General features: G+C 37.2%; 2 protein-coding genes across 2 annotated transcripts; one reads left to right on the forward strand and one right to left on the reverse strand.

Moving 5' to 3' along the window:
* The first annotated feature begins 9,134 nt into the window (after window positions 1-9,134).
* LOC114287101 (phosphoglycolate phosphatase 1A, chloroplastic) lies at window positions 9,135-14,833 on the forward strand. The gene is made up of 11 exons (XM_082870139.1): window positions 9,135-9,638; window positions 10,240-10,307; window positions 10,523-10,615; window positions 10,693-10,764; window positions 11,377-11,448; window positions 12,193-12,252; window positions 12,622-12,674; window positions 13,291-13,388; window positions 14,077-14,176; window positions 14,254-14,357; window positions 14,444-14,833. Exons 1-11 carry the CDS (start codon window positions 9,341-9,343, stop codon window positions 14,548-14,550), a joined length of 1,125 nt encoding a protein of 374 aa, XP_082726265.1. The 5' UTR covers window positions 9,135-9,340; the 3' UTR covers window positions 14,551-14,833.
* Window positions 14,834-26,091: 11,258 nt separating this feature from the next.
* On the reverse strand, window positions 26,092-26,454 carry LOC145790882 (uncharacterized). The gene has a single exon (XM_082869868.1). The coding sequence runs from the start codon at window positions 26,452-26,454 to the stop codon at window positions 26,092-26,094; it is 363 nt and encodes a 120-aa protein (XP_082725994.1).

Consider the following 26,454-nt stretch of genomic DNA (forward strand, 5'->3'; position numbering starts at 1 on the left):
AGTCAAGCCTAGGTCGCCAAGACTTGATAGGAAGAGTATGCACATTAAGGCCTCGTTTCGCCTGTATACAGCCATGACTTGGCGAAAGTGGCTCAAGTGTGAGTAGGGATCCGTCTTCCCTTCATATGTAGTGAATTTGGGTTGAAGGAAGCCTGATGGTAGGGGCGCGTTTTCGATCGCTGGAACAAACGGCGAAGTCTGTAGTCTTGCCAATGCTTTGTCCGTTGGTTCGTAGGCAGGGCGCGGTATTGGCATTCCAACCTCGATGCTTCCATGCGTCCGAGGAGCCAACCGCTGTAAGGCAGAAACTCTGTGCGGATCCCGCGCCCTGGCATCCTCCTTGCATCGTGCTTTCTCTTCGAGCACGGTTCGTAAGTCGGATGATCTGGGTAATTTCGTCTGTCTAGATCTGGTTTGGTGCGAATGTGAGGGCCAATACGTGCTTCCTTCAGTGTATGATCTTTCAGATCTCGTCCTTTCAGACCTGGAGTGACGAGTTCTGGAAGACCAAGATTGAGTGTCGCCTGTCCTGAGGCTTCTGCTCTCTCCTTACGAGGGTGTGGTATTCCTACTACGATTTTCTGAGTGGCGAGGGGGCATCTTGTTTTTGCGCCCCTCTCCTGTCGCCACTTCTTTTTTCTTCATCTGGCGTTTCAAGGCCTCCATGTCCGCCGCCATCTTTCTTATCAATTCATCTTGCTCTTTCACGCGATCTTCCAGAGCTTGAGGATCAATCCTCCGTCTTTGCCTATCAGGACTTTGCGAACGAGAGTGACGGGGGCTGTTAGTTCGCCTCCCCCTAGTATCCCTCCTGGTGTTATGTCGTTGGGGCTCCAAGTCCGCCATGGGAGGGACAGAGGGTAATCCTTCACGCCTTGCGCCCCCATCTGGAGTTAGCCCGTCGACGGCGGACTGCGGCAATTCTTCAATGTGTGCCATTGATCGTAAAGGGGAGAAGCTTTAATCAAGAGGTTTTGTTCTGTCTGTTATTTCCCACAGACGGCACCAATTGTACGGGAAAGAAATACACCTTCTCGTATAATCCTGTTGACTAAATCCGCGCTCCTCCGTACGACGTCGTTTTGTCACCTGAAAACACAAACGTGAGCTAACCAGCGGGTGTGTGCCGGAAACCTCTCCGATGCCTAAGTCAGCAAACTTGACAAATAGACAAAGCTCAATGTATTCAGAAAGCGAAATTGTGTGTTGTGTTACCTTCTCCAAAGTGATGTTTGTGAACTTTTATAGGTTTCGAGTGACATAATCCTAGTAGGACTCCTACTTCTCCATGCAAAGTCCTCCTAGGATTCATACTCCTAAAGGATAATGCTTATCCTTTTACACCCCCCCACTGCTTAAACCAAGTGGGATGGTTTTTACCATGGCTGAACTACCATTTGACCGAAGTACTCACGGTTATGTATAGCCGCAGAACAAGCCGAACTAGTTCTTCCTTTCACTTCTCTTACGTCGGCTTCTCATGCACAGCACATGGCATGGTTGGACCGAACTAACAAATCGCGACCGGTATAACTCCAAGACCGGTCGAACTCAAAGGTACCGCTAGACCGCTCTATTCAGAATACATCATGACCGGACTAACTCTGAGACTGGCCTAGCTCCAAATTGCCCGGACCGAAGTAGCTTTACAATTCTTGAGCCGAAGTAACTTAATCTCTCTTAGGCCGAAGTAACTTTTCGGCCTTTTTACCCAGTCCTTCGCATTGTGGGCCATAAAGTCCTTCTCATAGCTCGGCCCAATTTTCACTAAAATTACCCTCTCAATTAGTTTTACATGTTTTTGAATGATTTAAGTTGAAAACAAGCTTTGGAAAATGAAAGAATCAAGTGTTGGAGCAAGAAAAACCCATTTTCGGGTTGTTTGTTTTTGCCCAGACTGCACGAGCGGCCACGGGCACCGCACGAGCAGAGCAGGGAAAAAAAAAGAGGTTTTGATTCTGCTTTTGGGTGCTTGAGTGGCCGGGTTCTTCCGCTCGTGCGGAATTGGGCCGCACGAGCGGCCAAAGTGGGCGCACGAGCGGCCGGCTCTGTTTTAGCTTTTACCTTGTAACTTTGAACAAGCATATATTTTGCATCCGGACTCCGTTTTGAGTGATTCTTGAGCCTAAAATCAAGCCCCGAAAGTCTAGTTTCCAATGGAAGTGGTCTCACTCCCAAATTCTAAATACATAAATAGTTATGCCCAAATTAGGGATGACTGTTTACTTTCTGTCAACCAGTTTTGTACCATTTCTTCACCTAAACCATTTTCCACCGATTTCTCCTGTTTTCTGAGACATGGATTATAACTTAGTAAGGAATAATGAGCTTGGTACCACCATGGCTAATTGATTGAACGGTCAAAGAGAATAAGTAAAGGATCGAGTCTAATCTCATATTATGTGTCGTGCACTATACTTGTAGGTCGAGACGAGGACATCATCCTATTACTACCGGGAGCTGATCACTGTGAGTAGTAGTATGGTAGTCGTACGTTCAATTATCGTTAATGATTTTTATCGTTAATATGCTGTTCTTTGCAAATAATTAAGTTAACAATGTGTTGATTGGAAAATCTAGAGGCATTATTGAGCGGTATTACTGTTGACAAAGAAGACTAACGTTCTGTTATTTGCAAGACAGCTATAATGATTCCTGATGAACAAAGGGAACATATAAGCACTATGGTACCATGGTATTCACGTATCTCTGAACTCATTCAATCTGTAAATGTGCTTATCTCTCATTAATAATTATCAGGAATGTCCTGTTAAACTTAAGTTAACTATGTTAACTCATGTGAATGATGTAACAGCTACCATTAGTACTCTGTTAAGTACAAGTCAACTATGGTAACATATATGAACGATCAAACAAAGGTGTATGCTTCTATATGCTATTAATAGATCAAGTGAACTACGCCATTTCTTAATGAATAATTAGTTAAGACCACGGATTGTTTTATACGTTAATACCTACTAAGCATTATGATAAACAACGGATTGATTTACGGATGACAACAACCTGAAGACAGAATTAAATATCAATGACCTTGTCATGTGACTCACGTTATGATGTAAACTGTTCTATCTTTGTTAAGTGTACTGTAATGACATGATATAACAAGAAATGCTCTATGTTCTGATATGTTACGTTTTGACTTAATGAACAGTTGTCCATATAAGTAAAGTACTCATGACATCCGTAGCACACGGCCCTTACCTGAGGGTAATAATACCGTAGTTCAAGGATGTTACAAGTTTACATATGTTACAAGTTAAAGTATGCACAAGTTTAGGTATGTTACAAGTTCTCAGTATCGGGAGATTCCTTTATGGAACTAACAAGGATACTTTATATTGATTTGTTAGCGCTAGCGAAGTGCCAAGTATAATCAAGTATGAATTCTGATTTCTGTTTATGATTCAAGTATAATGCATATGTATGAATCTGTTTCCGTTTATGGTTTGACATGATATGTATGGTTTGGTCTGTAAGACCTATTAATTACTGGTATGGAACAAAGTGCTACTTGGAACTAAGTGCTACATTGTGAGTCGCATCTAGAGTCCATGTGAGACACATTTCGAATCCATACATATATGAACTAGGCTTAAAGCCAATCTGGGCATATGGCCATTCTATATGATCTATTAGGCCAGAGGCCATTCTGTATTTTTGGTATGGAGCAACGTGCTGTACGGAACTAAGTGCTGCTGTGCGAGTTACCTCTAGAATCTATACGAGCCATCTCTTGAGTCCATACATATGTGAAAGTTATGAGGCTGAAAGCTATTCTATGAAAGTTATGAGGCCTACGACCATTTTATATGATCTGTAAGATCTGTTAGTATGAAACAAAGTACTGTACGGAGCTAAGTGCCGCAATGCGAGTCACCTCTAGAATCTGTGCGAGCCATCTCTTGAGTTTATACACACAAGTTCAAGGGCTCAATGCCAACACGTTCAAGGGCTTAATGCCAATATGTTCAAGGGCCTAGTGCCACTCTGTTCAAGGGCTTAAAGCCATTATGTTTCAAGATGTTATGTTTTAAGTCATTATTTTTCAAGACTGGGCCTAAGGCCGTTATGAAATTAGTGCAGAATCAATTAACCTTATGCCCTCTTTATTTATGTATGCATTGATATGTATTATACTTCAAGTTGAGCATTGAATCATTTATGTACTATTATTCACTGAGTTTTGCTCACTTTAGATTATGTCTGTCTGTAGGTAATTACTTTGGAAGTCCGTCTTAACCCTTGATGCTCACCCTTCAATTGTCAACCTCAGTATGCCCAGACTCCCAGGCCAAGCCCATGCATTTATGTGAAGTTTTGTTAAGATTTTGGCTTGCACTTTAATTATTTACTTAAGGTTAAAATGTATGTATATACCCCCTTCTTTACCAATGTTCGTATATACGCTCATTTATATGTATGGGTATGTATATAGATAAATGGCTCTCACGTATGTGATCCTAGCATGTTAGTTTTAGCTCAATGGATGTTATTCTATGTTACTTTGTAATATTAAATGCTTCCGTTCAGGCCCCATATATTATGTATATCAGGTTATGTGTCCGTATCTGCATTGGTCATGCCCGAACTTTTAAGGGCAAGTTTGGGTTGTGACAAGAGTCATTCTACTTTCCCGTCTAAAAACATTAGTCACAACCAAATTGCCTTCCTCATGAATGGTTGGCAAAACTGTTGCTCGCGGCCTACGCCATCCTGTTCTATTTCTTCTTGGGATTGCATCGAAAAAGTTTAACATCCATCCTAACAGTTAAAATTATAAATAATAAATTAATTGAATATTAATGTCAAATTTAGAAGTGTAAAAGCTTACAAAAATAATAATGTTTATAACATTTGAATACACCTACTTGTTTGTGCATTTATCATATTATGTACTTGATCTATATGAGAAGTTTGTTCGAGATTTTCAGATATTTACCTTCTTTGTCGATAATTTGTTCGTCGCCTTACTAGTTGTTGTTCGCACTGTTCAGTAGTCAAACAGCCCTCTTTTGTCTGGCATAATTACGCCAACTTTCCCTTTGAATTTCTCTTTGTTGCACATTAGAGCTCGCACTTTGTTTGCGAATAAACAATCTTCGCCTGCGCTGAGCAAGACGACATTGCTCCAATCTTGCTCAGCGTTGTTCAGTGCTTAAGTTTCGAAGGCATAAATGTTCGAATTCTCTTTGTGGTTGTTCAGTTTAAGCATTTGGTTCCAAAGCTAAGCGTTGCCTTCTCTGTTATAGGTATAAACGACGTCGTTCATGATTTTGTTGTTGTACATGTCTCAAATTTGATACGTCAGGGTAATCTTGATTCATTTTTCCTAAGATTGTTAGCAAACTAACACTTACGTAGATGAAATACGGCTATCTTTAAAATGTGCCTACATTATATAAAATTATGTAAAAGGCAATAATAATATATTATGAGATTGTTAACTACAACGCGACTCGTGTACTCACAATATAATAAGCTTTATATTTTTATGTAAGTGTTTTCATATGTTTGTTTTTATATTTTTATAATGTATATTGTTTTAAGTACTAATCTCATTTTGTGGAGAATTAAATAAAATTGCAAGTGAAAGAGGTTACCTGGTAATGATGAGCCAAAGCGTTTGCAACTTGAGATATAATTTGAAAATAAACTGAATATAAATTTTTCAAACATTCGATTAAATATATAAAAAAATAGAATTAAAAATACTTATAGTCAAAAGAGAAGTAGAAAATAAGTACTAATAAAACACGCCCATAGAAGTTAGTTGTTATGATTATCACAAACTCATTACATAATAAATATAAAAAAATCATATGAAATTTTGGGACCACTGAATTCTTTCTTACCAAAAAAATACACTTCAAAACAAATATATGAATAAACAAAGGATTTTTTTACAATAGTTACAATAAAAAAAGATTAGATATAAACGAAAGAAAATAAGAAAAAACTTTTAAAAAATCCAAAAACAAAAAAAAACAAAAACAAAAACTTTCAAAAAAAACCTGATAAGACAACGAAACATTTCATTTTCTATATATATATATTTTTTTATAGAAAGTATAATTAACAATATTACAGGGAAAAAAATATAACACAAAATAATGTATGGTTTAGGTGTTCATATTTTGGTTTCTCAAGTTTCAAGCATAAATCCAACACTCATGTAAAATACTTACGGTCAAAGTAGATAAGTGTAGACACCTTGGTTGGAAGTATACAATAATCAACTATCACTTTATTTGAATTTTGGTCATCCATGGATGTGTTAAAATTTCATGAGATTTGGACAAACTTTGTATAATTTTAACTAAAAAATTATACAACAAAAATTCATATAAATAAATAAAAAATTACATATAAATAAAAATAGAATTAAAAAATTACATATTTGATTTTTTCAAGGATATATATAAAAATTAAAAAAATTACATATTTAATTTTTTCAAGCATAGAAAAAGAAATTATATATTTGAAGCATTACAAACTCAAGCATTACAAATTGAAGCAATAGAATTCTTTTACAATTATTCAAGTTTCAAGCATTACAAACTCAACATTCATATAGAATACTTACAGTCAAAGCAATTAGGTGTCGATGGAGAATAATCCGAAAAGTTTATTCTTAACAAACAAAGTTATAAAGCAACCTGCAAAAAATATAAACGAAGGAAAATAATAGTCAGTTTTTTTCTCCAAGAAATCGATTAACATACTTTTTTTTCTTTTACTTTTTAATGAATAAAATAAAAAGTGTAAGTAATAATGGTACACACAAAATAACAAAACAGGTACCCATATTATTGGAACACTTGCAATAAGAAAGATTTGATATACAACAAATAAATAATAAATCCCCAAAAAAAAAGACTATTATTTTTTAATTTTTGTTGAAATAAAACAAAATTTATGAACATTGAATTGTTTTTAAGAAAAACACACACACACACACACAAAATTAAGCAATCAAACAACTTAATTTTTTGCAAACATAAATTGTAAACACACAAACACAAATGTTGATATAAACCAAGAAAAATAATAGTCAATATTTTTTTTTTAGACCTAATAACACAATGAAACATTTCATTTTCTATAAATTTTGTATAGAAAGTATGATTACACCCAATGTGTACAAAAGCTTATTAATTAAGTCTAAAAAATTGCGGACATTTGTGATATACAAAATCTTTTTATATAATACACCTGATATTTTCTTAGTTGGTGATTCAAATTATTATTATTATTATTATTTTGTCTATAGTTTGATATTCAATTCTAAATTTAATACATACAGTGCTTTACATATTTGATTTTTTCAAACATAGAAAAAGAAATCATATATTTGAAATATTACAAACTAAAGAAGCTCAGTTTCATGCTGAAATCCATTAAGATTCACTTATTAATCAATTACAGAAGACCAAATTGAATCTAAACGACCCAAAAAAATTGAAAGCAGAATGATCATACGCTTGATCTATAGGAATTTTGAAAAACTGTCCTATTAACAAAAAAAAGTCTAGTAGATAAATACATCGCATTTGATTTATGAAGAAATCATATAATACAAACTCAAGGTAGTAATTATGGATGGCAAGATCCACTCGGAGACAACTGCCCACATAGCCCAAGAGAAATCTATCTCAAAAAATGAGTTTATGATCCAGACTATAACAAACATTTTCTTAAGACTCTGTTTATAAGAAAACACACTGCAAAATACTTATGCAAGTATAAGGAATAGTGATAATCACCATAAATGTAGAAAATGATATGAGCATACAACCACTGTTGACAAACCAGAATAGCAAAAAAAAAAGAGAGAAAGAAAGAAAGGGGGCAAATAACAGTGCATCCGGGGTTAGAAACATTCTACAAAATTGAATAGAAGCACTATTTTAAGTACATATGTCTTTCATTGCTTACCTTCCTTTTGTGTGATGCAGTAATTGGAAAGCATTGTCAGGAAATATACCTGTAAAAGTTTAAAAAAATATGCAAAATACAGTGAAGAGACAGTGTAGTTTCAGAACTTTTGTTACTACTTTAGACGTGGAGAATAGGAAGTGGGAAGTGGAATTGGTGTTTTAATTTATCATTTTATCCCTAATTAAAACTGAGGCAAGTGTAAGAAGTTAAGGTCATTTTAGGAAAAAATGAGAAAAATTTTTTAAGAGTGGCTTCATGTCGGGAGCTTCTATTTACACATACCCATTCCCCTCTTTACACATCTTTTTTAATAAATAATTGGTTTGGAAGTAGATTTCCGAAAATGAGCAATTGGTTCGGAAGTAGCTTTCCGAAAATAAACAATTGGTTCAGAAGTAGACTTCCGAATTTTTATTATTTTTTCGACATTCAACTTCCGAATGTGTTTATTTGATGTCTATAATAGTAATTTCACTTGAAAAAATATTTATAATAAAAATAATTTTTATAAAGTGTATGCAAAGAGTGGAAGGTGGATGTGTAAATAGAAGCTCCCCTTCATGTCACCAAAATTGTTGTTTCCTTTTAATAATAGAATACATGTTACAAATTTTAATATCATTTTTATATACGAATAACAACTACAGTAGATCAAAAGTTAATTTTTTTTTTGAAAAGTAAATCAAAAGTTAATTTATAAATGACTACACTAAATCATTGATCAAACTGGATACAATGATGACCTATTTTGAAAAGTAAATCAAAAGTTAAATTTTTTTTTTTTACACGTATAAAAAAAGTAAAAATTGATATGATTAAAAAAATTAAAAAATTAATTTTTAACTTAATTGTCAAAAGAGGCCGATATAAGAATGATTAAGGTGGTGACAATATAAGAAATTGTAGTGATGAAATATGAAAAATATTACATCAGTTATAATAAAAAAATAACTTTATAAGTATGTGTGAATAATTAAAATTGTAAATTCTTTCATGAACATGTAATTTTTTATTTTATTTTTTTAATTCAACTAGAATGTAGGTACCCCCAAAAATTAAGATAATTTTATATTTTCTTATTAATCCTGTTAACCAACAAACACACTAGATCATTGTAATTTTTGAAAGTGAGGGGATAATTTTTATTTGACAGAAAATTCATGAGAGGCCCTTGTAATTTATTTATAAATAAAATAGGGGAAAATTGGTAAGAAGAAAAAAAAATTAAAAAAAAGACTTGTGATTGATGTTACTTCGAACAAAGGATAAACAAAGAGCGTCCACCCAAACCACCACCTCAGCGCGCGAACCAGCCCTCGCAATTCCACTGCACATCACCCGAGGGTTTTTTTGGAAGTAGGGAAGAGAGAGAGAGAGAGAGATGCTTAGCAGAGTAGGAACAGTAGCAGTAACGGTCTCTGCATCTCTCTTTAATCCCCCTCATAATCCCTCTCAATTTCTGTGCGTGCTCAACAGCAAGAAGAGTAGTAGTATCAGCAAATCCTTGGTTTCAAACCCCATGTATGGCTTCCTGAAGAAGAAGAAGAAGAAGAAGAAGAATTCTAATACTCGCAGAATGGAGTCCTCTTCGAATTTCGTTGCCCGTGCCTCCGCCCAACCACTCAAGAATGCTGACCAACTCATCGATTCCGTCGAGACTTTTATCTTCGATTGCGATGGTATATATGCATGCTTCCTAATACCTTTATTGTTGCTTTTGCCATATACTCTCTATTCTGCATTGTGTATCTGTCACTGTATCTCTATTCTGCTGAATGCTCTTTCCACAAGGAGGTGTGTGATTTGTGGTCTTCCAAACATAGTTTTTGAATGGACAAGTATTGATTAATAATACTTATTTAATTTTATACACTTCTCTGTGTAGTTGTTATCTACTCGATGAAATACTCACCATAAGATAGTAAATAGTAGGGTACTAAGGTCAAGACATTGTTATTGTTCACTATTCTAATTAGTCTTATTGTTCAAGTGTTTTACGGTAAGAATTATATACCGTATACAATAGTTATATGCAATGGCTGAGACGATTTTGAAGCATTGAAATGCAAAAGTGGCATAAAAAATGTAACGTTAAGAACTTGAACGGTGACAATTAATAGTATTGTGAAATTTGTACTAAAAATTCACAAACACAAGAAATTAGATTTTTTTTGTCCTTGTTTTTTTTTTTTGGTTGGGGAGGTGTTTGGTAAGATCGTTCTACATCTTTATATATGTCTCTTGAGAAGAGATTATCTAGTTTCTGTTTATATTTTACAGGAGTTATATGGAAAGGGGATAAACTGATAGATGGGGTCCCTGAAACTCTTGATATGCTTCGGACAAAGGTTTGTATTCTTTTTATCAACTTGTACATGTCAAGCCAATGAACATTGTATTTTAATGGCTTTAATTTCTGTTACCTCTTTTTATTGATTTAGTTTTGAGATGATGATAATAAATCTAATGAAGCTATATTTTTCTCTATATGACCGTTGAAAATTTTACTATAAATGCATTGCTTTGTGGTGCTGAGCCAATTTTTAGTTTCTTTCTTCTTCAGGGAAAGAGATTAGTCTTTGTTACCAACAACTCCACTAAGTCCAGGAAACAGTATGGGAAAAAGTTTGAAACACTTGGTCTTAATGTCTGTGAGGTTAGTTCAAGGTTCTTGCTTTCTAAATTCTCAGGCAGTACGCATCAATATAATCTATTAACAATCAAATGTTTCAGGAAGAAATTTTTGCATCATCTTTTGCTGCTGCAGCATATTTGAAGTCCATTGACTTCCCGAAAGATAAAAAGGTATGCAAAATAGAAATTCATATTTCCCAACCAAGTGATGAGTAGAAAGTTGAAATCTAATTTCTGTCCAATGGAAATGATTTTCTATCATCAGCTATCGATATATATTCCAAAAGCAGATATTATAGTGTTGATTACATGGACAGATTTCTTTTTACGCGTAGTCATGTTTCTAGATGTACCTTACCCGCTAAATTTTGTAAAAGGGTGGAGGCAAATATGTTTTTGCATGTGTACCTATCTATTAGATATTAATTAAGTTTCTACTACTCTAATAGATTTGCCAATGTCTTTAGTTTCATAGTGATTAAATCCAGCATGCCCACCATAGAAGGCTGGATAGCCATGACCTTTTGGCTAGGGTTAAAAATGATTTTCTCATTTTGATGTCACTAAAACGGCATTGTTTCTTGGTTTCCTTAGCTTTGATATCCTGGTTTTTTCCATAGTAATATACTTCATATATTAACACGTAACCTCTTTGTGAAATATATATTGATTCTATATAAATAGTGGTCAAGCATTTTTTATGCGATTTTCTGTTTCTGTAATAATTTAAGTCATATCATGTAGATGTAAAATGTCTAATCTTTTTGCTTCGTGTTTTTCAAGGTTTATGTGATTGGTGAGGATGGCATCTTGAAGGAGCTTGAGCTTGCTGGTTTTCAGTACCTTGGTGGGCCAGTATGTATAAATTTCAACATAGTTCCCTGCACTGCTCGATGAACTCTGAAATCTGCAGCATTTGCATAAATTTGCTTGAAATATGATGTATTCTTCTGCCTGAGAGAGAAAAACATTGGCAAAAACAAAATTTTACTCATAGTCTCACCAACGACGTGTCTTGTTTTTTTTGGTTTCTTACTGTGGTCAGGCTTAAATCTGGCTCGCCAAATTTTTCCTTCCTATAAAGATCTAAGCAGCTTCTGCTGAAGACATTGACAAGTCTGATTCCAAAATCATTTTGTTTCTCTTTAATTTGATAGTCTGAATATCAATGGCCCTATACATTTTTGTGGGACAACAACATGGTCAAATTGAATGCGAAGACCCCCTAGCATACTAGTCAAACTGAAAGGAGCACTAAGGAGTATGTAGTCACTAGACAGCCTTATCCCCACTTTCTTTCTTAATAATGGACAAAAATGGGTGGTGACTATGCCTTTCCCTGCTGTGCAATATTTATTGGAAAATCCTCCTCCCTCCCTCCTAACATCTAGTATACAGTGTAAGGTAATGGTAATGCCGTTAGACTTGGACATTTATGTCACATATGCCAAAAGTTGTTCTTTATTTTATTTTTAGTTATAATATTTTACATTCTGTTGTTTAGGAACCAGAATGGGAAATGCCATGTGACTTCATATTATGTCTTGCTATTTATAGAGACTTCATGAATACCGGGTTCTTATGTGTTGTTTTTTACAGGAAGATGGTGGGAAAAAGATTGAGCTAAAGCCTGGATTCTTGATGGAGCATGATCATAATGTACACTTCAATTCTCATAACTGATCATTTTTTTATATTTCAGCTTCAGTCTCTGACTTAGGGAATATCTAAACTGTTCCTGTCACTGGTATCTAAATTTTGTCCTTACTTCAAAATTATAATGTAAATTACAAAATAGATTACAGTTAAAGGGTGTAGTTTTAATTCTGGAGAAAGGAAGTGGATGGAAACAGTTACATGCCCACTCCGTCTCTTCTTATCTTTCTCCTTTCTCCACTGATCATTCATTTTTCTCTCTCTCTCTCTCTCAAACATCCATGCAGAGCTATGGTAAACATCTATCAGTACTCCATTCATTATAGTTCCAACTTCTGACCATACTCAAAGATTTTGTTCATTACCTTCTAGGTTGGAGCTGTTGTGGTTGGATTTGATCGTTACTTCAACTACTATAAAGTTCAGTAAGTTCTCTTTTTCTCTTGCACTGATGTTATCTTTCATAAGAAATTCTTGTACATACTATCTGTGGTGGTAAATGTATCATTACCAACTACAATAATGAGACTATCATGGGAAAACAAATAATTTTGTTAGAAATCTTTACCAAAGCTATAGACAAAGATGGCATGCATTGATCTGAAAATCACTTATTAACTGCACACCAGGGAACAATGATTTGGCTCTGTGTGACAATCCTTCACTGTTTTTGCGGCGTCCTAGTTGTAAAGAGGGCAAAACTTCTTCTTTTTTTTTTTTTGTTGTCAGATGTCAAGTTCTTTGATTATACGCCATATGTGTAGCATTTATTTTATTCAATATTTGTTTTGGTGGTCTTAACCAGACATTCTAAATTTTCTTTGCATAAGATACATAAGTTTTGTTTATACTATTTAAATAGTTTTGTCGCTAATAATGCTTAGTGAAACAAATTAATGCTATTATTGGAATATTCTGGCACCTTAACACAGACCTATGTTTTATTTTCACCATTAAACCTATTTGCTGTACTTTAACATGTGTATAATTTCTGGTCTTTATTGATGTCTTAAACTATCTATTTGTGTCACATAATGGAAGGTATGGTACACTATGCATACGCGAAAATCCAGGGTGTCTATTCATAGCTACGAATCGTGATGCTGTCACTCATCTTACAGATGCTCAAGAATGGGCAGGTTCACTTCTCGTCTCCTTTACAATTTGCATCATTTCTTAAATTCAAGTTTCACTTTTTTGAAATGACTGGTACATTTTTTATTTATTCACATCATATAGTTCAAACACGCCCTTTTCACATTCTTCCTGAGCATTGAAGGTTCCACGGATGTCCTAATTGCTAAGTCACAGAAAGGCAAGCACATAATACTGGTGAAATATGTTGTCGGACTAAACCAATTCACTGATTATTATGTTGGTCCTGAAAAAAAGGAATTGGTATGTTGGTCAGAATTTTATGCTTTTCGAACATAACGGCATTTGTTATGTGGTGCTTGTCATTCTTCTCCTCTTCACATGTTCTCTTTCTATCTAATGTCTTGGTGAATGGTCACTGGAATTATGACCGGCTATATCTGTGGAACAAAAGTCATTGGTTAAGATATGCCTTTCGACCATTATGCTAAAAGGTTCTCAGGAATTTGCATTATGTGTGTGTTTGAAGATGATTGTAAAGATTATGAGGGTCATTGCTGAGCTTGCTTTGTCAGGATTATGGTAGGAATTTTATTCCATTGTGATAAACGGCACTCAGGAATTTGCAGTGTTCAATAATATGTTTGAAGATGATTGTTGAGGTTGAGGCATTATTGAGTTCGCTTTGTCAAAATTATGGCAATAGAATCTAATGAATTTTTTTGGCTTCAGGTGGTGGTTCTATGGTTGGTGCACTCTGTGGATCTACTCAACGAGAACCACTGGTTGTAGGAAAGCCTTCAACTTTTATGATGGACTACTTAGCAAACAAGTATGATGCCCAAGTACCTCTCATTCTTATCTACTTTTGAACTCTACTGTTAGTTAACGTAATATTTTTTACTACAGATTTGGCATTCAAAAGTCACAGATATGCATGGTTGGTGATAGATTGGATACAGATATTCTTTTTGGACAAAATGGTGGTTGCAAAACCCTTCTTGTTCTCTCAGGTCACCGCTGAATATATTTCTCCTCCACCTTTCAATTTCCCATGATTTGTGTTATCTAACAGAGGTTTCTCTTTTCTCTATGATAGGTGTGACTTCTTTGTCAATGCTTCAAAATCCTAACAATTCCATTCAGCCAGACTTCTACACCAACAAGATTTCAGATTTTCTCTCTCTTAAAGCTGCTACTGTCTAAGGACACGGCATCACGATTTTGCATGTATCCCATTACCCTAAGTGAACAGAAATGCAATTCTGATGTCTAATTGTTTTCTCTGCTATTTAAGAAATTAGCTCTAGGAGGTCATATAAAGTGATATGATTCAAGTCTGCTGTAATGGGTTAAACACACAAGAAAAAAAAATCTGGTGGCCATGATATGTTGGACATTTTTATACCTTGACTTCTTGTTTAGTTGCTGAGAAGATGTAAGTATTGAAATGTGAAATTACACAAGTATTTGTGTGGAATTTTGTTTCTTTTCACGTCTTGTCAGCTAGCTGATGGCATGTTAATGGGATCTTTGCTTTATATAAACTAACGATAGGTAGTAATTTTACATTAAATTTTTTTATATTGATGTGCAATTTTGAAATATTTTATAATTGAGTGAAACCGTTTAATAATTGTTGGATGTGACAATTAGGGCATTCTTGGGGGGAAAAAAGGGGTAAATTATACCAGTTGTCTCAATATTTTATTCCTTATATCGTTTGGTTCTTACACTTTCAATTGATTTAATTTTTACCCTTAATTTTAAAATTTGTTTCAATTTGATTCAATTAATAATATCGTTAATGTTTTTTAAGGAAAATTATTACTAAATTGGTTGAGATTAACTAACTAGGTTGAGTAAATTTATAATTTTATCCTTAAAAATATGGAATGTGATACTTATATGTGTATTTTTCATTAAACAAAAATGTTAAGAGTAGTAATCAATTTTCAAATTGAGTCAAATTATAAATTTATGATCAAAATTAAGCAAATAAAAAGTATAATGGGCTAAAATAACATAAGGGATGAAATATAGGGATTACCGTTAATTTGTCTTAAAAAAAATTAAAGTAACAACATTCACGGTAAATTAATTATATATTTTATGTAATAAAACATATATTCATGTAAGATATGTCCATGATTAGTGTTTTCATATTGAATTTATGAATATAAATACATTTTTTATTTTATTTTTCTTTTGTGTTTGCAAATCCAATATTCCAAAACAAGCCTGAAATGAGCAGAGTGAATCTGTTTGCCATTCAGTTGTATCTAAAATTATATCTCAATTGAATTCAGGCAAATTGGAAGGAAATGAGATACAAATAAAATTTGGAGTCAAAATATTATCAACTATGAATTGAAAGAAAGGACACTTGATATGCTGATTTTTTACAAAGAAGTTAAAGATACGTTTTGGATAACGATAATTACAGCATAATGGTAAATAAATAAATTATTTAAGTGAAATTTTATTTTATTTTAATTATAGTATATGTTCAAAAAGAAAAATAAGTACAAAATGGTGAAATTTATAGGAAATTTTATTTTCACACACCTAATTATTTCAGTGCACATATTTTCTCAATACATACACTTAATAATTTGATTATTAATTTTTGTTCTCATCCCACACATCAATTATTCTAATCATATCCTTAACTTATATATTATACACACACTGCCTCAACCCTTTTTCCACACACCTATTCAAAATTGAAGCTTAGCGATCTGCCCTATTTTCGGTTCACAATGAAGATAGTTAAGGAAACTCCATCAAAAAGACTAAAGACTTGAGAACCTCCATTGACACTAACTCCATTGAAGACGCTCCTTTTTCATTCGACACTCTAGTTCCGAAATCTATTGAAGACAACTATTACTTTGTTTCAATTTCGTTATCACATTTTGTAACAACCACCTTCTTAATTAATTGCTAATTTTGTGGTTTGCCTTGATTATGTGTTTATATGTTACTTATGTGTCATGTGTTATTTGAATTGTGTTATGATTAACAAATATGATAGAATGTGAAATGAACCTGTCTAAATCAGCAAACCATAAGGTTGAAATTAAATGTTTGGACTAGGTAATTAAAGCTTAATTCACATTAGTAGCAGAATTAAGCATATGAATAGTGCAATTTAATTCAATATAATTTATTAATTTAACCTTAAGTTTATGATTAAGCTTAATTAGAGCTTAAGGGGAATAGAGATTAATTACACTCCCTAAGATACTCATCAACTTAGAGAGAGAGAGAGAGAGAGAGAGAGAGAGAGAGAGTTTTGGTGCATTGTGTAAAGAATTCTAGAGCTTCAAAAGGGGAATAGGGGAGGAGCTTAGGGAAAATATTGGAGATAGGCTTGATCTTCACAAATCAACAACTTAAGGTAAGCTCTTCACTCAAATTTCTTGAAATTGAAACTTCCACACTTATCATCTTCTAGGATGTAAGTTTAATTAGGATGAATTCATGGTTGTTTTAGAATTGTGAACCCTTATGAGCATTAAAGCGAGAAATTATGAGAATTAGCTCAAGAATATGGCTTGCATGGCATACTTTCATGAGATTCATGTTTTCTTGTATGATTTATGAGAATGGAGGAAAAAACCCTATGGATTTTGAGTTGGAACTCAAGATACGCTTGTATTTTGACTTTACACTTTAAATTCAAGGCTTTGATATTGTAAATGGAAATTTGAGTTTAGTATTTATGTGATGATTTGAGTTTGAAGTTAGGAATGTTTAATTCAACATGTTTTTGAAGAGTTTTGGGCCTTGCTTGGCATAAAAATGAGATTGGAGGTTGTAAAACTTAACTTAAAAAATGAAGCAAAATTTCGGACTGAAACTCAACCTAGCACATGCGGTGGGAGGTCCTACACGTGCGGCCAAACCCTCCTCTATTTTGGTTGGCTTCTGCTTTAATTGCACGTGTGAGGCACACGTGCGGTGGAGGTTCTACACGTGCAGCTAGTGCCACCAGTACGTGTTGTTTTTAGAGCAATTTTTCGACTTTGTTTTCTCTTCGTTTTTCGAACTTCCGGACCTCCGTTTGCATGGTTTTCATGTGCATTTCACATGCATATGCATTTCATGAATACAAAGGGAATTAGAGAATGAATCGAAGTAATAGAATGGATAAGTAGTGAAAGAACCGAATAGGGTTAAAGAATGACTGATTGAATTGTCTATGTAATAAGAGGATGTGCTTGAATGTGTTTCTATAGGTCAGACGCCGCACCCTAGCCAAGGGATTCAAGGAGTCAACTGTGAGTAACAACATTGTAAAGATATGTTCTAATTTATCAGTATTTTCTAACTTATATAATGTTCTATTTCTGAAATGATATTTTCTGACTGATTGAATGATTGTCCTGTTTTCTGAACTGTATTCGTGGCATCCTTAGCATCTGTTACTGCTATTGTGTACTATTACTGTTACAGAGATCTTTGTCAGTTCAAATTCTTAGAACTTTTGTTTACTGTATTGGTAGCCACCATCAATTCTGACTATTCGGTCTTTGTGATCGAAATAAATGCCATAAATCCATCAAAGGCCATATGTAAATAATAATATGAATCGGAGTATAATATTTTTTCGTTTCATAAGAGTTAACAGTACAAAAGAGTTTAACTAAATAAATGCCTTATAGGCTTACATCTTTCCAAGACCATGCTTGGTTACAATAAAAGCGGATATAAACCCAATACATGTAAAGCCCTTGGCTTGAATCAAAACAATAACACAATACATAAAAGAGAAGCCTTCAGCTTTGGTTCCTCCCAAGCTATTGTCTTGGCAGAGCCATATCACTAACACCTGAAAATAGTTTTTCCCAAATAGCGTGCTAAAGCCTAGTAAAAACAATCTAACACAATGTATGAATCTTAACAAAAATATAAGTATGATATGCATATTCAATGCCCATGATAAAATCATTTATAACTTTTTTAACAAAACCATGCCATGCCAAGCTCTATATCTCAATTCACGAGTCATCCACTATTTTATATAAACAACCAAACTTAGGGTACAACTCAATGGATCACTAACCAACACAACCATTATACAAATACTTCTATTTTGCTATTTTACGGATATTTCGTCTGTGGGAATTGGCCCCATATATAAGCGCAATTTTCGAGACTTTCATCATGGACACACAAACCAACTTAATTCAATGGAGTCCATCTCCTTTCTTCTCCCAAACATAGAGTACATCCAATTTCTCCTCCGAAACATCATACATTTACAATGTATCAAAGACATAGTCATGTTCAATGACAACAGATAAGAGATTAGTTTCATTTCACCTAATCCTCATGCAATTTCTACAACAATTATGGTTATCCTCCACCGATAGCTCAAACATATATTTCTAAACAGGTATACAATCTCCAAAACAGATAAATTATCCAAATTTCCATAGGTGAGAGGTAACACATATCCAACTCCACCATTTATATAAACATTCATCCAATTTCATATATACCAATTTCATTTATTTATACAAAATAACTATTTAAGACATTTTAGGGCAAAACTCCATTTTCTTCCAAAACTCATCACGGGTATCAAAATCAACAAATTGATCATAACACAACCTCACATCTACTCTCATAACCATTTTTAACACATACATTTGAAAACCCCTCTTTGGATTTTAAACCAAAACCCTAGGTTTGTTCAAAATCATTCCAAATCCCAATATTCTTTACACATCAATAAATAACTAAGTTAAAACTCATAGAAAAGTGTAGAGAGTCCTTACTTTGAAGCTAGAGATTAAGGAAGCAATGGATGAACTTCAACGACACCGAAACCCAGCTTTATTCAGATCAAAACGTAGCTCTTGAGGTACTTTACCTTTTTAACAAAGGCACATGGTTAGAGAAACCACCAAATCCAGGTGAAAATAGAGAGAAAGAGAGAGAGAGAGAGAGAGAGATAGTGAGTTTTAGAGAGAGAGGCTCTAGATCTAGCATTTTGAGAGAAAAAAGATGTGAAAAAGTCATGTAAAAAGGTGTTGTTGCGAACTAATATACGCATAGTCCGCTTGAGCACAAGAAGTGATGCTTAAGCGTCAGACACAATAAGTTGTTCCGCTCGAACGCAGAATGCACACTCCCAGTAGTTTTGTAGACAACAGACCAATGCTCAAGCACAAGAAAGTCCACTCAAGCTGAGACTACTCGAGTGCAGAAAGTACTGCTCAAGCATAGAATACACTCTTCTAGTAGTTTTGCAGACCTGCAAAAGTATTGAGAGTTCACAAAGCCCGCTCAAGCAGCCTTGCGTTCTAGCGGAGAAGCAAAACTCTGGGCAACAAAAATTTGAAAACCAAACAACCAACCTATTCCAAACGCAACCATTACAATCCAATAGCCAAACACAAAGAAGTATGAGAGGAAAAGACATGAACAACACTACGAAACCACGAAGCCCGAGTCCAATATACAAAAGAGTCGAGTTAAAACCAGAATCGCTATAGTGACCTACTGTACTGTTTTGCTATTATGCTTTCATTATGAATGACAAGTTATAAATACTGATTGAGAAAGTGATCCACTATTGAAATGACTAGTTTTATTACTGTACAGACATCATTCATAACCCCTTTATACTATTGTTATTCACTGGGCTCTAGCTCATTGTTTTATATATGTATGTAGGTGATCAAGCTCAGGACCAGATCTAGTGGTATCAACCTAGGCTCTGTTTTGTTAAACCAACTTTTGTATCTCACCGCAAGGTTCCTACCGATCAAACTCCAAGGCTTCATGGGTGATTAAAACTCGCCCTTTTGTGTTCTGATCAAGTGTCAATTATGATATTGAACGTTGCTAAAACTGAATTTGTTATGAGGATAACATCCCAAAATTTTGTTATGTTTTGTACTTAAACTTAATATGGACTGGTATGCATCTGTATATATATAGCTTTGTTTTGTTCATTTAAGTCTTTACAGCTCATTGGACGTTATATTTTATTATGTATAAGCTTCCGCCAGCCCCTATTACTGAATTACTACTAAGCAGGCCTTTGGTAATCTAGGATTACTGGGCGGACACCTCTCTAATCCCTTGGGACGGGGGTTGGGTTGTGACACATTTGGTACCATTTCGTTTGATTTGTCCGTGCATTGACAAATTAGAATAAACCCTCATTTTTTCCTTGAAGAGTTTTGATTTTGGGAATTCGGCATTGGTTTTTCGAAATAGATTGATTTGGTCGACACTGTAGTTCAAAATAAAATAGAATATTTTGACACTAGTTGTCCAAATTAATCGCGGAAAAAAAAAATTCTGCACGAAAAAAAATAACTTTTTCATTATTGCTTTTGCTGTCACTAAGCATATTTTTACTTGATTTTGAACTTCCATTGGTTTGTAACTCTTCCATAACAAAATCAAGAATAACTGTGGAACTAATGAGAAAACGATATAAATAATGAAGTATAAACCTAGAAAGTAAAACAATATGAGAGTTGTTATGAGAGTATTGTTTTGCAAACAATAGATGAGTATAAGGTGTGTAGCAAACAAAGTGAGAAACAATGGAACAAGTAACAAATAATGAAGAAATTAAGATTCAATTTTTTTTTTACTCAAAAAATGTATATTGAGATTTTTTTATTTTTAAAAGATGTGTACATAAAATATTTTGATATAATATTATTGGGTGTTGATGAATGTCCATTATGATCATTTTAGTTTAGGGTATTGTACGGGGGCGAAATATTCAGTGCTTTCCGTACTCCTTGGGCTCAAGCTTCACGTGACGGCGTCTAACCTGGCAACAAAGAAACGGTGAGCTGCCCGGCGGTGGGTTGCCGGATAGGCCCTCTGACGATCAAGTCAGATCACTTGGGGATGAAGAATATAGTTTTTAGAGAAAGAGAGAGTAGTTCAGATTGCATCAATTGCTTGCCTCTAATGTTCACCTTCCCTTCATTTTTCTAAGTTGGCCATGCAGCCTCAGGATTATGCGCGCACTACCTCTGTTGTCCTTCCCTGGACAGGTAGTAGTGCTCGTCTCCCACCACCTTACGCGTGTAAAGGCCAAATCCTCCATCCAGTACATGCAAAACCTCCAAACGGTATTGACGCGTGCCTGGAGCAGATTTCCTCTCCCTCACGCCATTGGCCCAAGTGGCACACCTGACCGGCATACCAAAACTGGCCTATTCCCTGGAGAAAATCACAACTACAGAGAACATGACCGAGCTTCCGAGCTATCCGGTCAGGCACACGCCGACCACCATCCTGGTCCAAACTCTCCGAGTTAACTGAAGGTGAAGCGTACTGGTCCTCTTCTCGGCCTAGACTCATTCTGGACTGTCATTTGCTTGGTTGTGCCGTACTAACGCGCGCCTATCGCCGAACGTCTAGCAGTTACAGCTCGGCCAGGCCTTAGACCATGCCTGGTCGGCCAACCTACCCCGGCCGTGTGCGACGGACGGGAGGACCGCGCTAATTGAGAAGATAACTCGGCATCGTGAGGTTTGCCACACCCGCGTTACCGTAGCTCGGCCGTACTGTCCGGTGCAAATCTCCCCTCTCAATTACCCCTTAATCCCATCCGAGCTAATCGTGATTGGGGTTACCACCATGACCGAGCTAACAGTCCCTTAGTCACGCCAGCACCAAGCCGAGCGTGATTAGAGTCGAAGCAATTACCGAGCTATCCCATTTGGTCGGTCTTCATATCCTGCCCGTAGTCCTATCAAGGGTCGTACAACCGTACTGACAGCCGTCCTTTTGATGCCACGCGGCTTCATCTCAATGGCCCCGTGCAGCCTCAAAGCTGTCTTTTCATTAGCGAAATTCAAATAGCGCAGCCGTTTGGTTTTTTCCCCTTTTTATGCACAAACTAAGGGTCATCTGCACCTACACTATTCATCTCCTCCTTCAAGCCAAAACCCTAGCCCTCAACACTCCAAACTTCCACCATTACTGCCGTTGCTCCCCTTCGCTCCCCAACGTCCATTTTTGTTCCTTCTGAAGCTGCAAACAAGCTTGAGGGGTCGACTTTGCTAGGCATCTGACATTGGTAAGCCGCATTACCCTTCCTTTGTGTTTTCATGCTTGAGTTCTTCGAGTTCTTCATCCTCGTTCTTGGTGTTCTTGCTTAGAAATGTTAGGACCCTATCAATACCTCATCCATGGGGTAGTATTGGCACACCTTAGGGAAAACTGGAACTAGAGGAGTGGATGGGGCCTTCATGCCCCTGTTTCTCCTTGGCTCAAACGAACGAACCCCATTTTTGGGATGAACTGAATGAACACTGGACAGAACCGAGCTAAACATTCATTTAGATCCGTGGATAGAGCTTTGGCCGAGCAAAAACTAGTTTGTGGCTTCTTGTCGAGGTCGTAACCAAGTTGGAAATAGGGAATCAGGCCCGAACTAGGAAGGCCAAATCGGCCAAGTAGCCGAGTCGAGATAGGGGTCGAACCGGTCAAACACCCAAAAACCTTTCACCGAGCTAAAAGATCCACATTGAAGTCGTGCAATTTATGCCGTGCTAACCCTTGGACTTGTTTCTTAACAATGCAGAACAAACTAGGACCGATCAGGCCAGTCCAACATTATCACTGGTGACGCTCATTGTTCGAGCAAATTTTCTACCGAGATACAAAATAAATCACCCAGTAAATAGAACCGAGATAAATAGGGAAATACCGGTTCATGTTGAGTTCTCCCGGTGCGATGGCCGAGTTCCCTAGGGAGTACAGCATCCCGAACGACGTCCACTTAGAATTGGCCAAGAAGGGAGATACCCCGTGGGGTGACCTAGACCGATGCCCCTTCACGGTCGTATCCATAGTGGAGGGAGGGCTTCGCTTCCCGGTCCAGCCCTTAATCTACGAATTTTTGAGGCAAACAAGGCTTTATCCTACCCAAGTCTCAAACAACACGTACAAAATAATAAACGGCGTGGCCGAGCTGAATAGGAGGCTCGGTCTCAATCTCGGCCTTGCCGAGATATTTCATCAATACAGCGTCAACAAGAATAAAGGTGGGTTTTGCTGGTACCTGAAGGTAAAGAAGGGTCGAGCAAAATTCATTGAGGGTAACCCTGATAAGGAAACAAATGACGATGATTTCATGTGGGTGTCCGGTCGATATGAGCACACCGAGGCGCCCATACCGGGCTGGTACATTAGGAAAGATTTTGGCAGCGCTGGTGAGTAGCTCGGCAAACCGCGTTACTTTCTTTTTGCATTGATTTTCTTCTTTTCGATCTAACACTTGTCCTCTTTTTTGCAGATTATAAGCTCTTGGCTGACGACTACTCCCGAGCTAATCAAGAGGCCATCAGAGTTCTGCTTCGTCATTCGGCCGAGGAAAGGGAATCACCGAAGCTGCTCGGCTTTGAACCGACCTACCATTACACAGCGCTGCGCAAAAGCAGGGTGACCGACTTTCTTCGTACGCTCTCCCCAGAACCAGATCCAAATATTCCATCGATCAGACTTGTTCCTCTTACTGTCGAGCAAGAAATGGCCAAATTCAGGCAATTAAATCAATGATCACTGGTGAGCCAAGCGACTCCCAGCCACTAGAGACATCTGGGGGGACTTCCTCCACCCCGGTTGGACAAAAAGAAGGGGCTGTGCTGGCTCTTGCCAGCGAACAACTAACTGGCCGGTCGAAGAAAAGACCGAGGAAAGACCAAATAGAGCTGCATCTTGTTGATGAAGACTCAACTGAGCACGCCTCCACCGAGCTGGGGGACCAGACTGAGCAACCACTAACCAGGCCATCCAAGAGCCCAACCTCCCCCTCGGTCTGGGCGCCCGAGATCAAATACAAAGGCCGGGCAGTCTCTGCGGCCGATTCAGTGTATGCGGACAAGGATTACTCCCTTGGTTTCAACATGACCAAGGGGCTGATCCTTCCCGCCGACATGAAAAAGCACGACGAGCTGTCCGACCTGAAGGTGCTTCGTTCGGCAGCAAAATCGATCGTATTGGTAATTTTTCAACTATTTTGCTCAAGTCATTGCTCGGTTTTTGCTCGGTTTTCTGAATTCTGACCGTCTTTATTCGTTTTCAGGTGGCGCAAAAGAACTATCTGGCCCACGAGCACATGATCGCCGTGCAGCAGAGCCTGCGTGATGCCATTGCTGAGAACAAGGCCAAAACGGCCGAGATAGCAAAGCTGAAGGCCGCGCAGGAGGCAGTTGAGGCCGAGCGCAATACGGTAAGCCAGAAGTTGGCCCAGGCTGAAAAGGACAAACAGCGGGCCGTGAAGCAGATGAAGGCTCGGTATCTCGCCGAGCTGCGCAAACTTCGCGATGCCCATAAGGAGGAGAAGGATAAGGCGGTTGACGACGCCGAAGACCGGAGGTATGCGCAGGGCGAGAAGACTTATGAACGGCAGGTTCAGGCGACCAAGGACATCTTTTTCTAGTGCGGTTGGAAAGCTGCCGTGGAAAAAGTTAGCCTTGGTCAAGACGCTGAAATGTTCCAAAATTCGCCTGCTGCCTTCATACCGCACTACATGCAGGCGTACGCCAGCACTGCGCAAAAAAGGCTCATTGAAGAGGCAAAGAAAGCTGTCGAGGAGGAAGCCGTCGCTACACAGCTCGCGACCAAACCCCTCATGAAACTTCTGAGACGGCCGAAGATGGCCAGGCTGAGCAAGAAGTCGTTGCTACGGAAGATGAGACCGAGGAGGGCTTGATCGAGCAGACAACAACGACTACCGAGCAAACCGTTGACGTCGATCTTGACTGATGTTACCTTTCTTCTTTTGGTTTTGTTCATTTTTTTTTTTTGATGTAACCGGGCCTGGCCCCACCTTTGTAATGTAATTTCCTTCAGCAATGAAAATTTGAACTTTTTTGCTCATTGATCATCTATTTTTGTTCGGTTGCAAAGTTCACTATTTCTTCATTCGAATGTTCTGGAATCACAACTGGTAGTTCGGCTATGCTGCGCAATATGCCAAGCTAAAATTAGACTTCCCTCAACTTAAATGTTCACAAATCGCAACTGGCAGGCTGGCTCCTGGATGTTGCAAACAAACCCAGACATTTTCATACGGCCGAGTAAAATCAACTCGGCCATAAGTTGGGCAAATCATTAACATTTAGAGTTGGGCGAGCAAAAATCAGTTTGGTCCTCGAAAATGTGACAACAGGCTACCATTTCGAAATGACCGAGCTAAACCGTCTCGGCCTTTATAGGTTGGAAAAACACCCAATATTTTATTTTTTCGAGCAAAGTCAACTTGGCTCTTGTAAGTTGGACAAGACACCAACATTTCGTTGGGCCGAGCAAAGTCAGCTCGGCTCTTTTCAGTTGGACAAAACACCAACATTTTGATTTGGCCGAGCAAAATTAGCTTGGCCTGTGGATTGGTCAGAACACCAATATTTCATTTAAGTTGGTCATGACACCAACATCCCAATTGGGGGAGCAAAAATCAGCTCGGGCCTTATGCAAATTGGACAATACACAAATTGCTTGTGCGGTCTGTTTCTATACTGGTGAGAGGAGATCAGTTCGGCCCCTTTCAGGTTGGTCTCCCTACCCCTGGCATCCTTAGATGCCCAATATCCTTACAAATCACATAGTATAAAAAAAAAGTAAAGACATTTTTCATTACAAAGAGCAGTGCTATCTTTACATTGAATGCCAGAAGGCTAAAGGTCTAGAAAGCTAAGGAACAAAAGCGATTACATTTCAAAAGTAAAAGATCTTAAGGTTGGCTGCATTCTACGGTCTGGGGATAGCTTTACCATATAAATCTTCCATATGGTATGCCCATTTGCCTGCCAAGCCAGACACCTTGTATGGTCCTTCCCAATTTGAACCAAGTTTTCCTTCGCCAGGGACCACCGTGTTGCCCATCACCTTTCTCAAGACCCAGTCCCCGATTTTGAACAACCTGGGGTGCACAGCCTTGTTGTGTTTCTTAAAGAGTTCCTGCTGATAGGCCGCTATGTGGATCAAAGCCCGTTCTCTTCTTTCCTCGGCTAGGTCAAGCTCTAATGCAACTACTTCATTGTTCAAATCTGGCTGGAAGCTCTCAGACCGGATAGTTGGCATACCAATTTCCAGCGGGATAACGGCTTCCAT

The sequence above is a fragment of the Camellia sinensis genome, chromosome 1 (genome assembly GCF_055761805.1).
Source record: "Camellia sinensis isolate YWXY chromosome 1, ASM5576180v1, whole genome shotgun sequence".
NCBI classification, from domain to species: Eukaryota; Viridiplantae; Streptophyta; class Magnoliopsida; order Ericales; family Theaceae; genus Camellia; species Camellia sinensis.